The sequence below is a fragment of the Taudactylus pleione genome, unplaced genomic scaffold (assembly GCF_031769625.1).
Source record: "Taudactylus pleione unplaced genomic scaffold, aTauple2 ptg001346l, whole genome shotgun sequence".
In the NCBI taxonomy this organism is placed as follows: domain Eukaryota; kingdom Metazoa; phylum Chordata; class Amphibia; order Anura; family Myobatrachidae; genus Taudactylus; species Taudactylus pleione.
In genome coordinates, this window is record NW_028285746.1 from 285001 (window position 1) to 297914 (window position 12914).

The 12914-nt window shown below is 39.9% G+C and overlaps 1 protein-coding gene across 11 annotated transcripts in view; it reads left to right on the forward strand.

The window, feature by feature from the left end:
• Positions 1-12914, forward strand: part of DOCK9 (dedicator of cytokinesis 9) — a 296517-nt gene that overhangs the window by 168798 nt on the left and 114805 nt on the right. For all 11 annotated transcript variants that reach the window (XM_088463360.1, XM_088463350.1, XM_088463352.1 and 8 more), the window contains exons 14-18: positions 2026-2108; positions 2394-2516; positions 9584-9663; positions 9748-9935; positions 11776-11841. In XM_088463360.1, the coding sequence (XP_088319486.1) occupies positions 2026-2108; positions 2394-2516; positions 9584-9663; positions 9748-9935; positions 11776-11841 (540 nt within the window). The remainder of the gene's footprint in view (positions 1-2025; positions 2109-2393; positions 2517-9583; positions 9664-9747; positions 9936-11775; positions 11842-12914) is intronic.

Here is a 12914-nt window from a genome sequence, read left to right on the forward strand (position 1 = left end):
TAAAGGTTGCCCCTGTGATTTTGGGAAAGGACTTTTAGATTTAAATTGTAATAACTACTTATTGTTTGTTGATGATTTCATTGTATAAAGAGAACAGTACATATTTATGTAGGGATGACCTGCATAAATAGGGGGAGATTCAATTAGTCACGGTAATCTACCGTGGGCTAATTGATCGCTGTGGGCTATTCAATTATCCCCACTTTCTCATGAGATCCGAAAAGTAACCCACAATAACTGTCACGGGTTCAGTGTGTTATATCCAGAAAACAAGTGTTAATGTCTGTTAAATTAATTTAACGGGCGTTACTGGTATCGGGGGGCCCTAACTGAATATCCATGGACGATACAGCCCGAGGCTAAATCTCTTTCTCCCCCCCTCCTCCCCCCAGATGATTTATCCGGGCTAATTAAATCTCCCCCTTAATGGGAGAGAAATAGCTTATGCAGATTAAAAACTAATACTTAGGAGTATCTTTATTTCCGTAGCCTCTAGCTTCCAGCTAATCTACTATATCTGTATTGTTATCACGGGATTGGAAAATAAATACAGATCTTTTAAAAGTAACGGCCATATCCAATTAGCCGCGGTAAATTACCGCGGCTAATTAGCTCGCTCGGGGCTATCCAATTAGCCCCGTAGTCGGCATGACGACTGCACTTATCGGGGGAGGGTTTTCGGGACCCGAAAAATAAACCACGATAAGTGCCGTTTTTTCGCCCAGAAAAAGGCGAGAACACACAGGGCCGCAAGCTTATCGCTGCTCTTATATGTAAACGTGCGAACTATCCTATTAATTTGCCCGAATTAATAGGATAGGGATGGAAAAAAACGTTTTCGCCGATAATCCCCAATTTTCTGCGATATTTATAGCGGGGATCAATTAGCTCCTGGACAGTGGTCAGGGCTAATTGGATATGGCTCTAAATGTTACATAAAATTTCCTGCAGTAATCCTTTCATCTCTGCACTTCTTAACATGAAAATAAACTGTAGACTTTGATAGTTGAAGAAAACTACTGTAGTTCTATTTTGTTTGCCTATTTCCTAGTTAATTTCTTGTCATTTAATGCATATTTCATCCCTTTGTAATGTGCATCTGCTGACCAGTCTAAACCCTGTCTGCAGAGAGTCTATTTTATTATGTTATTTCTTGCTCTTCCTTTCCCCTAGCTACTGTGTGGGTTGCATTTGTGTTTGCCTTAAGCTCGCCAACAGTTTGTTCCCAGGATTAGGTGCAGTTTTATCTCTGTAGGCATACATGTTGTGTGGTGTGACTACAATTACCTCTTCTGTTAGATTTCATTACAAATGTTTATTTTACTAACTACACCTAATGCTTTTGAAAAAGATTTCCTGCAACTTTCATACAGTCCCGTGCTCGTTTACCAACCTGATATTTCTATCACTGTTGATAACTTGACAATCAACTCTACCCGCTGCCTAGGTGTTAGAGCTGACTGTCCTTTTTTCCACACATTCAATCTGTCTCAAAATCCTGTTACATACATCTAAAAACATATCCAAAATATGACTGTATATTACACAAGGCACTGCATATACTATTGCAATAAACAATGCGGGAAATAATGAGTGCATGGATTAGTCTAATTACTGGTCTTCCCCAAAACACTCTTACCACTACAATGCAGCTGAGTGCAGCTGCAAGGCTGATCTTCCTCGCCAAACGTTCATAGTCTGCTGCTACACTCGGTCGGTCCCTCCATTGGTTACCGGTTTTCTACTTTCATTTCCTCCTGACCCTTGGCCAACATTTTTGTGTGACTATATCATGCAGCCCATTAAAAACCTTTGCAATCTGGCTGGACCATTATGCAATATATAGCACCTATTCTTATGTATCAATGCCTATTTCCCTATAGATTGTAAGCTTGCGAGCAGGGCCTTCCTACGTCTGTCTGTTATTACCTAGTTTTGTTCTATTACTGTTTCCAATTGTAAAGCACAATGGAATGTGCTGCGCTATATAAGAAGCTGTTAATAATAATATAATTTATTTTCCAGGTAGCACAGAAGGTTTTGAAGAATGCCAAACAAGCGTGCAGTAGGCTTGGACAGTACAGGATGCCATTTGCTTGGGCAGCAAGGTAAGCAATGTGTGAGAAGGTATTAGCTTCCATTATGTTGGGTAACACTGGAGCAGTTATATTGTGTGTGTGATAATGTTCTGTCACACGCTAGTTAAACAAATTTCCTGTCCTAACACAATTTTATGTTTATTTACACCTTTTTGGTGTTATAATATTCTTGGTGGCCTCATTAAATTGAGAAGGGATATAACTTCTACTTGCCCTTCTGTAACACTTTTTAAACAAACAGATTCCTACCCTACTCTGCCGTCATGTCTATAGTTGATCTCTCTCATTTTTCAGACCATTGTTTAAAGATTCTTCGTGGACACTGGATAAAAGTGGGAGGTTTTCTGCAATTTACAGACAGGACAGCAACAAACTTTCAAATGAAGATATGCTAAAATTGCTTGTTGATTTTAGGAAGTGAGTATTTAATATCTTCCCTAATCATGTTATTGTCTTGATACAAAGGTACTGTTAGTTAATATTGGTTAGATTTAATTCAGGGATCATCCGAATGTTTGTTTTGGCCTCATGCGTGACTGCTAGTCACTTAATGGGACTGCACATTACAGAGGATTAAGGGTTTTAAAGATACCATTCCACCTTTTTCTATTAAAACTGTAATAAACTTTGTAGCATAAAAGAGAATTATGTTTGTTACCTTAAGCTGGGTACACACTAAACGACGTGTGTAACCAGCAGTGCGAGTAACAACCCCCCCATCGACAGGGCCGACATATCGGGCAGCCAGCGCTCATTAGACGATCTGGTGCCCCATATGTCAGCCACTGCCGCATCCCACTGCATGGGGTCGTCAGCCACATCGTCAAGGTGAGCTGCATGTAGGGCCGACCTGACAAAGCGACTGACGACCCCACAGGAGCGCGCACCGCCGAACATAGAGAGTACACATGTAACAGTTTTGACGATTTGTTGTTCCGATCTGTCAGAATCGGGCAAATCTTTTTTTTAAAAACGCTAATTGTGTACCCAGCTTAAGAAGCAGGTTAGATAATGAACAAGACAACACCACCCAAGACTAAATGTAACATGGTGATACTGATTTGAAAACAAAAATAAATACAATTGATTTGAAATCTATGGTTGAGTCTATTAAGGTCCACATTAACAACTGCGTCACTTCTCTGTTAGACATTTTCTGACATCTATGAGACACTATAACTTCTAGGGGTAGATTCAATTAGCATTACTGTGTGGCTGCAGCTCTGCACTGAGCTATTCAATTACTGCCCGCTAACCCATGCGGTAACCCCAAAGGGTGCATTTAATGCAGATTTTTCCTCTCAGCCTCAGTATCTGCAAGGTAAATCTGCGGTAAGTGCATCCTCTGGGACTTACTGCTCGAGGTAAGTCTTTAGCTCCTGGCACTTAAGCCAAGAGCTGTGAGTTAGCTGCGGGCTTGCTTCACATAGAAATTGCCAAATAATTGAATAGCTCTGTGCGTCAAACCTAGGAGCTGGAGCCACGCAGTAATTCCCCCGGCTAATTGAATCTGCCCCTTTGTCTTGATCTGCTGCAACTCACTCACATAGCACAGTATCCATATTTTTTCTTTTATGAGGAAGAGAAATTACATTCTTATGTAGCACTGGGTAACCAGTCAATAGAAACCTTACTAATTTTGCTTTTCTGTAATATGAAAGCTTATTGATAAAATGTTCAATCAATCATCCCTATTAGTGTTTTTATTAATTAGTACTGCAGTAAGGAAAAATTGCCAAATGTACTATGTAGAGTACAAGAGTAACTTTGATCACAAAAATAAATACATGGAGTTCGAAAAGTCTTATCTGCAGTGACTGTGTGCTAAGTGTATGAAAAAATTCAAATAGGGGAGCCGCACCAAGTGCCAGTGAGTTCTGGGCGGCGATGTTTGCCAGCGTTTAGGGTTGTAGTTGGTGTGGCTCCCCTACTTGTATTTGTGGACCGTGCTGCAGCCCCACTTCTCTGAAGCTACCACTCCCTGTCACACTCTTAGCACATGGTCACTGCGGAGGGACTTTCCAAACTAACTCGATTGGAAAGGATTATTGTAAAACTGCGATGTTGTAGGTGAGGAGGTAGGTGGATATGTGAATAAACAAGTGCTGTTCATTTACTTAAACTAATACCCCTTTTACACCAAAATTCCGGGTCTGACCCGGAGTTGGAACAGAGTTCCTATCCGGATAAGACCCGGAATTGAGCCGGCGCCGACTCGGGATATTCCCGAGTCGGCGCCGCTCACACCGCAGTCGGTGTGAAAGTGGACGCTTGGAGATGATGTCATCTCCAAGCGCCACTGAAGCCGGACCAATCGGCCGGCTTGCAGCGCACTCCATGTCATCGTGACCCGGAGTGCGCTGTTCTCACAGCAGGGTTTCATGGGCTACGCCCGTGTGAAACCCTGCTATTTACCTGGGTTGGATTGCCAGGTAACTCGACCCTGCGATCCAACCCTCTCCCCTTTTACACCAGGGAGCTGCCCGGGTTAACCCCGAAATAACCCGGGTTTTAGCTCCGGTGTAAAAGGGGTATAACTTTGTGCCAGACTGTGAGTTGGTAACACTGGTTTCCAATGTGACCTCCTTTAGGACTGTGCAGAGGAGAAACCCTGATTTTTATCATTGTTTGCTTTTAATACATACATGTATGACAAACTCGCTTAAATAAAGTAAATGAATTATACACCATTCCCCACTCTGCCTTTGATATCACCTCCTGGTCAAAATAGTTGTGTAGAGCTGCTAGCACTGACTGCAGGAGGAAGACACTAGGGGCAGATGTACTCAGCTCTGGAAACTGATAAATTGGAGAGAGATAAAGTACCAACCAGTCAGCTCCTGTCATTTTTCAAACACAGCCTGTAACATGACAGTTAGAAGCTGAGTGGCTGGTAGTTTATCACTTACCAATTTATCACTTTCGAGAACATTTACATATCCCCCAGTGAGATCAGAATGAAGGGTAGGAGATTGTCACCAAACACATCAATGAATTACTTTTTTTTTTTCTTTGTTTTAACAAGAGATCTCATATTTGTCATGAGTGTATCAATAACATAATGCATGCAACACTTAAGGTCTGTTGGAGCCCCACTAACGGGAACAAATACCTGCAAAACAAATCTGTGACTTCTGCTTTATAATACCTGATCTACACAGGGTTAAGATCTTTGTAAAGGAAAGAACGGGAGATCTTAGTGGTGCTTACCTGATTTTTATTAATGTGCCTTCTTTAGTACATTTAATACTTGTACCAAAACTTCCATCATACCGCAGCATATTGCATCACAGTTGACTGTCAGGATTGGCTAGGCATTGAATAAACTAAGCTCGTATGAGCAAGGCCATCTTCCCTTTGCCTTTCCTACAGAATGATGCTATATGCACACTGTAATTATGTATCTATGTGAAGTCATGTACTGTATGTATTAGTCTGTACTTGTATTTTATTGTCTGTCTTATTCCCTTGTATGGCACAACGGAACCCTTGTGGTGCTTTGTAAATAAAAGTGTAATCATAAATATTTTTTCCTGATCATTCGAAAGAGAGTAAGGGGATATTAAATCTGCTAATTAGCTTGAATAGCTCAGATTAATCAGAGGGAATGATTGCCACAGGTATGGAGAATTACTCTGTGGCCTGTCAGATTTGACAACTATAACATACCATATGGACAGTGGAATCATAGGTATGTTGTAATGATCATTCAATTATCCATTCATTCATTACAGATAGCTCATCAGTAATTGATAATATATTAATGTATAAAACTTTCTCTTTGTCCAGGTATGTAGGAGAGGGAGCTGTGTGATTATTCATATTGGCAATGTATAGGTCTGTGAATTCCTGCTTTTTGTTTGAAATGAGTTGCAGATAACCAATACATTGCTTGCCTTTGTAAGATCATACACACAGCTGGTTGTCTACATATTGAACTGACTGTGTAATCAATAATATGTATCCACCATATATTGGTGACAGTAGGTACAGATTATTAGCTAAACTCTCACATTTTCTAAACTCTCACCCTATTACATTTGGCCCTATATTATCTATCTATCTATCTATCTATCTATCTATCTATCTATCTATCTATATATCCTTCACATTGGTATCTGTTCTATACAAATTCAAAATGAAAAAAAAAATCTTAAACTATAAACATTCTATTAGTGTATAAACATCTTACATTTCCAAAAATAATTTTATTCATATATAATATTCAGGCCTTTTGAAGTTAAAGTATTGTAACATGAAAATCTATTCAGTTTCATGTTGGGCTGCTTTGAGGATTCTGTTAGTACATCTGCTGATTTTCTAAAAGCGTTTAGTGACTTTAAAAATATTATTTTTAAAAAGGACCTTCGTACACTATTGTTATCTAGTTTTAGAATTTAGAAAAATATTTCTAGTATATTGTAAGATTTATATCTTAAGAATTTTTTGTTTTACCGATACATTCAATAAGTAGTGAAGTAAGAAATCTTTACAGTTCATCAGAAAAGTTACCTTTCTAACTTAGACAAACATTTTGCATCCTTGTGACATATTTTTCAAACTTTGCTATAGTTACATGGGGGGAAAAAAAATCTTTGACATAATTTAACTGGTTCCCTGAGGATTTTTTAGGATTTAATTTTAACAGACCGAGAAAGAAAAGCCTCCAGAGTTCTGACTCTCTTAAATCATATTTGGCCTTGGAGGTATGTTTTGAGATAAAACTTGGTCTAGTTTTAAGATAAGCCAATGTTTAGCCATAATCAAATTTTTCCTTTTTTTCCAGTTATTATATCCTGCAATGAATGTACAGAACAACATTTTCTATCACTTTCATATTTTTTGCTTGTATAACTAGTTAAAGATCTACTGTTACAACATTTAAGCATGTATTTTGCTGCACATGTAAGAATTGTGCTGACCTATATTTAGAGTATATGCTGGTGAATGCATGATCTAACAATAGAATAGCAGACTATGCACTTACTGTAAGAGTGCTACAGTAGCTTAGTCAGTATCAGTACCTAAAGGTTTCTGGATTTTGTATTTATTTATTTTTGGGAAACTATATTTTTCAGATCAGGATGGCATTTAAGAACCAAAATCTTAATTGTTATTACCATCTTTCAGTAACTGAGGCTGCTTTACGTACTGTAGGTTAAAAAAGTACTGTAGTTTCCTAATCATAAGGTATCAGTTGATCTTTGCAGGCGTAAATATCTGTTTCTTCTCTATCTGTAGAAACTTTTACATTTACGAGCTTCACAAGTATATTCTGTAATGTTCTGTATTAAACCTCAACCCGGACCTCATGATTTAAAAAAATGGAGGTATCCCATCTGAGCTTTTGAATACTAGTTGCAGGTAAAATGTTGCATCTGCCCTTTTCTTTCTAGTCAGACATCAAACCACATATTAACATTGGACTGAGTTAGGTGTGACACTAAGAAGGCTGACTTGAAGGACTTGTGATGTTGTTGACAGTGAGAAAGATTGGAGTGGAGACTCTGAGCAGGGAAGATGATAGGCTCTGTTTTAGATATGCTGAGCTTTATCATTAGGACATCCAGCTTTATCATTGGGACATCCATGTGGAGGCGGCATAGGGACAGTTGGTTACACAATATAGTACAGAAGGGGAGAAGTCCGGTGAGCAGTGGTACTGTAGATTTGGGTATTGTCAGTGTAAAGGTGGTAAGGCAGACGAAATGAGCAAATTAGTTTCGCAAGTTATGAGGTGTACTGTATTGCAGAGGGATGACACCAGACCCTTGGACCCCAACAGGGGTAGAGTGTGTGGAAAATTTACACGAGGATATGTGGTCCTAGCACTGGCATAGGGTATTATGTCTACCACCTTATGAAGATACCAGAAAGTATATAAACAGGCAGGGTGCTCCCGGTAGCCAAACGGATGCATACACAGAAATAGAATCCGATTTGTGCTTCTGTGTATATATCTGTGTGGAACATGTGCAAGTGGTAGAGCCACTAAAGGAAGGAGTAAATCAGGAGAGATCTGTGGGCCTGATTCAGACCCACTCGCAACCGGGTCGATTGTTAGGCAGTGCGCACGCACGTCGTGAGCAAGCCCCAGAGCGAGCGAGAAATCACTTGCTCCGGCGCTCGCATCCAAATGGTGCGGCTGTCGATGTTGATCGACAGCTCGTCCTGTTTTGGAGGCGGGCAGGGGGGGGGTGGCTGGCCAAACGGAGGCGTTCCCGAAGGAACGCCTGCTGTTTGGGGCGGCCCCACCGACATGACGAGTGATGTCAGTGGTGAACTTCTGGCTCTATTAAAGCCGAAAGCTCACTGGGGCTTGCGGGAACGAGACCCTACCACAAGGGTATCGACGCTTTTTGCGTGCGGCTCTGAATCAGGCCCTGTGTCCATAAGGTAAATGGAGAGAAGAGTGTGCAAAAAAAGCGTGTAGCCAAAGAATGAACTATTCATGGCATGGGGAGGAAGGCGTAATGGATCTCTTACCATAAATTATTATTAATATTTAGAAGTCGGACCAGATTTCTGTGACCCGTATCTGCAGCTTCATGTATTTATGTATTTATGACTGCTAATGTCCACGTAATTCACAGAGGGAGAACATTTTGCACATATTGCTGTATGTAGCAGGGGCAAACAAAGGATTTCTAGAGGGGGGATTTCCAAATGTTTGATTTTAGAGTGAGTGTAGCCAATCCATGAAGAGGTGATCATTAGCTCATAACCAGCTTTAATATGCATCATACAAAGTGTATTGTGTGTGAGAATCCCAACCTATACAGGACCAGTGATCGCAGTGAGCCATTAAATGCGGCAGTAAGGCCATCCTGCCTGAGCAGAGTGTTTTTATTTCACATGTGGGCACCATTCCAGAGCATATGAGCAAAACGGGATCCTGGGGCAGCAGCAGAAAAAACTAGCACTGCTCAGGACATATATGTACATATTGGTCTCCTTATGCACTGGATAACAATATACAGTAGATGGTCTATAGCAGTGCAACCCTAACAGTGCATTTATCCCAGGTCTTCTAGTTGGTGTACAGGTGTATACATTACTGGCTGACATTTTGAAAGATCCACAGGTGGTGCTATTTGTGAGACTGAGGAGAACATGCAGTGCTATTGTATTATATACTATTTCTATTGTGGTCATTTTGTGGACTTGGGGAGGGGGGTTTCCAGGCAGTATTTTTGCCTATGTGTAGAACTACATGACTAGGTGTACCTAGAAGTTTATCAAGAAAAGATAATCCCTTGAATTAACCACCATCTATTCCTGTCATAGGGTATATTGCCATGTTTTTTTCACAATTTGCACTATAGTCTTTAGCTTTAATTACATAAAAATACATAAATTCCTAGCAGAAGGGTTATTATTTTTGGGGTTCCTTTGCAAATTAACTTCCTATGCCCATAAATACATTCTGGTTCTCTCTAGCTACACTCATGATTGTTATAACCTGTCTGTTCTTCTGTTTGTAGACCCGAGAAGATGGCCAAGCTGCCAGTTATTTTAGGAAATCTAGACATCCATATTGATGATGTTTCTCCTGATTTTCCAAGTAAGCATCATATTTGACAGTAAAATTAGAGGTGTATTTATAAACACAGCATGATGATTTTTTTTCTATATATTGTTCCTACAGATTATGTGAACTCCTCATACATTCCCATGAAACAGTTTGAGAGCAATACAGAAACTGTGGTAACATTTGAAGTAGAAGAGTTTGTTCCTTGCATTCCAAAACACACACAACCGTTCACCATCTATAATAATCACCTCTACGTTTATCCAAAGCACTTGAAATATGATGGCCAAAAGGCATTTGCGAAGGTAACAGTAAGCTTTTTTGGCTAAATTTTTTAATAGTTATAAAGTAGACCTTTAAGTTCTAAAGCCACATAACCTCATAATATACACAGGCCATTAAAAGATGGATGTTTTAGTTACCCACATAAGTGCTGATTCAGATTTGGGATCAAAGCAAAAATAAAAGGGTACATTTACACCAGACAAACCCTGTTGCAAGGCAAGGTGTGCACATACAATTTAATATTTTATTTTTTATATTTTTACACTGGATATTACTGGATACTCAAATCTAAATATCTCTGAACATTTTAAATCTGCCCCACTTGCAGTGCAACATGATTTTGCCAAGGTGCATAGTTACTCTTTTTTGTTTCCTTTGCTCCCAACTCTGAATCAGCCCTATAATGTGCATAACCAGGAGTTGGCTCAGCAGTTAAACACCTTTTATCTCCCTTAATTTATCAGTAAACAAGATCCCAGCAAGGGAACAAAATTTTATTGGCAGGGGGGATTTCGGGGGAGAATAGGTAAAGATCTCATATCTTCTGGCAAATTCATTTTTTTGTTGCTTTATTGTGTAATGTTACACTCAACTGTTTTTAGAAGTTGATATTTTACAGCTCTTTACCAGCATGTTTACAGTTATACTGCTGACACCGGCAAAATACTTTTGCTGCATTTTAACTGACTGTATACTGACGCCAATCTCCTGCTTGTCTACATTCTGAATGTCGAACAAGTGTATGTATTGAAGCCATATAGCCTCATCCACTCTGTGTCTCTCCAGTCCCATCTGTCACTGCTCTCTCCAGCCTAAAGCCCTTGTGTATGTCCAACCTCATGCCATCCATGTCTCTTACATCTCTGTCCTTCCTCCATCTCTTCCCCTATAATCTGTTACCCCATTCATCTCTCCCATTCTGTCTGCCATCTCCCTCTCTTGTGGAGAGGAGGGATGGCTGTTACAGGTGGGAGGGCAGTGAAAAAGCCCGCAGGGGGTTGCACCAGCTCAAAGCGCTGACATGTCTTCCCATTTCTAATTTCTGCCCCCCATCTGTCTTTTCATCTCTTTCCCAATCTCTGTCCTCTTTGCCCCACTACACCTGACACAGAGTAGGTGGAGGTGCCAGAAGTGGAGCGTGCTGGCTAGGGAGAGGTGAGGCGAAGTCTGTGTCTAGCAGGCAGCCAGTGAGGGGTGGGAGGTGGCAAGGCCTCCCTACAGCTCTCAAGTGCATCTGGGCTACACAGATGCCTTTCAGCATTCTATAATAGATGGTCTAGTAACATTGTTTCAACACATTTGCTAAAATCATTGTATTTTAAGTAACCTCAACATCTTTTATTTTACAATGTTTTACTTCTCCACTTTAAATGGCAAATTGGGTTATATTACTCCTTCATTGTTTTGTTTATTTCATTTTGTATATTTTACTATTTATAATTTTAATAAGTTGACCTATGGACTGGAATTGATGAATTTATGAAGTGACTTTATAAATCTACTTTGAGTACCACTAACTGTTTTGGGATGATTATTATTATTTTGTAATTGATTGATAAAACTGTTATGATCGTTACATTTAACAAATACATTAATTGTTTGGTGATTGAACGCTACAGAATTTTAGCAGTGAAGGGTGTCTTGTCATTTTAGTTGTATGTTTTCATCTTTAGGAAATTAATTGTATGCATCAGTGCATAGAACTGATACGTTTTTTTTTTCTTTATATTTCACTTGATAATTTCTTAAATTTTATCTATATGCACTTAACTTCCCATGTATGTTTTAACATAAATATTACCTTATAAATCAAGCAATGTAACTAGTTTTTTTGTCTTTTTTTAATTTTGATTATTTTAGGCAAGAAATATTGCCCTGTCAATTGAATTTAGAGACTCAGATGATGAGGAGGCACATCCTTTACGGGTTGGTTGCATATTTTTCACTGGATGTTTTTGTTTACCCTCAGCTTTGTAAAACAGTATCAAGGGGGGCAGTTAAATTAAGCGCTAGTTCCCATAGAAGCATTGCACAATGAACTGTTATGCACATTTCTGGGTATTACGGTACAGGAAAGTTTTGCTTTACTGCAAGCAAACACCAATATTCATACGGGACTGTGCTTAATTGAATCGCCCACCCTGTAACTAATAACAATTGTTTATGTCTATGTACATAATTGTAAATGTTATATTGGAAGCTGTTTTTTTGGTGCTTCAAAATGCTGGTGTTTTTCAATATGTAGATAATAAGCAGTTATGGGTGTATTTCAACATCTGCATTCAAATTGTCAAGTTCACTGAAACAATGTCATATTTAATCAAAATCATTCTTAATGTATACCTACGAGCACAAAGGGTACACTGTTTCGGTTTAGAGCAGATGATGTGTGGGTTTTACATTGACATCACTAAAGGCATGTATAGTCCTTAGGAATGGGTATGTAATGCCTGCTGTCGGGATGCTTCCTGTCGCAATACCGTCAGCGGCATCCCGATGGTTGGTATCCCGACAGGGGTCGTTGACGCATACTTACCCTCCTCCCTTCTCCCCCTAACCCTCCCTTCTTGTAGCCTAACCCTCCCCACCCCGCGCCCTAACACTCTCCGTTAGTGCCTAAACCTAAGTTTCCCCCCTTTGTGCCTAAACCCCCCCCCCCTCCCAGTGGTGCCTGACCCTAACGCTCCCCCCTCGGGGTGCCTAACCTCCCCACCCAAAACCTAACGCTAACCCCGCTAACTTACCTAACCCCCCTCAGCGGCTAACAACAGCAGCACCCCGGCTTACTTCGTTCGGGTAAGTGTCCTCCTGGATTCCAGGGTTGGTATTAAGATAGCCATCAGTATTTTGACATCTATTGTTGTCCCTTGTCGGGATCCATCTTCGGGATTGAGACTGCCGGTCTTATAACTACATCCCTAGTCCTCAATATTCTCCTTAATTAAAGATGTAAAACTTTTTGTGGCAACATTTGTGTTGTCCATAATCTTAAAATGTGA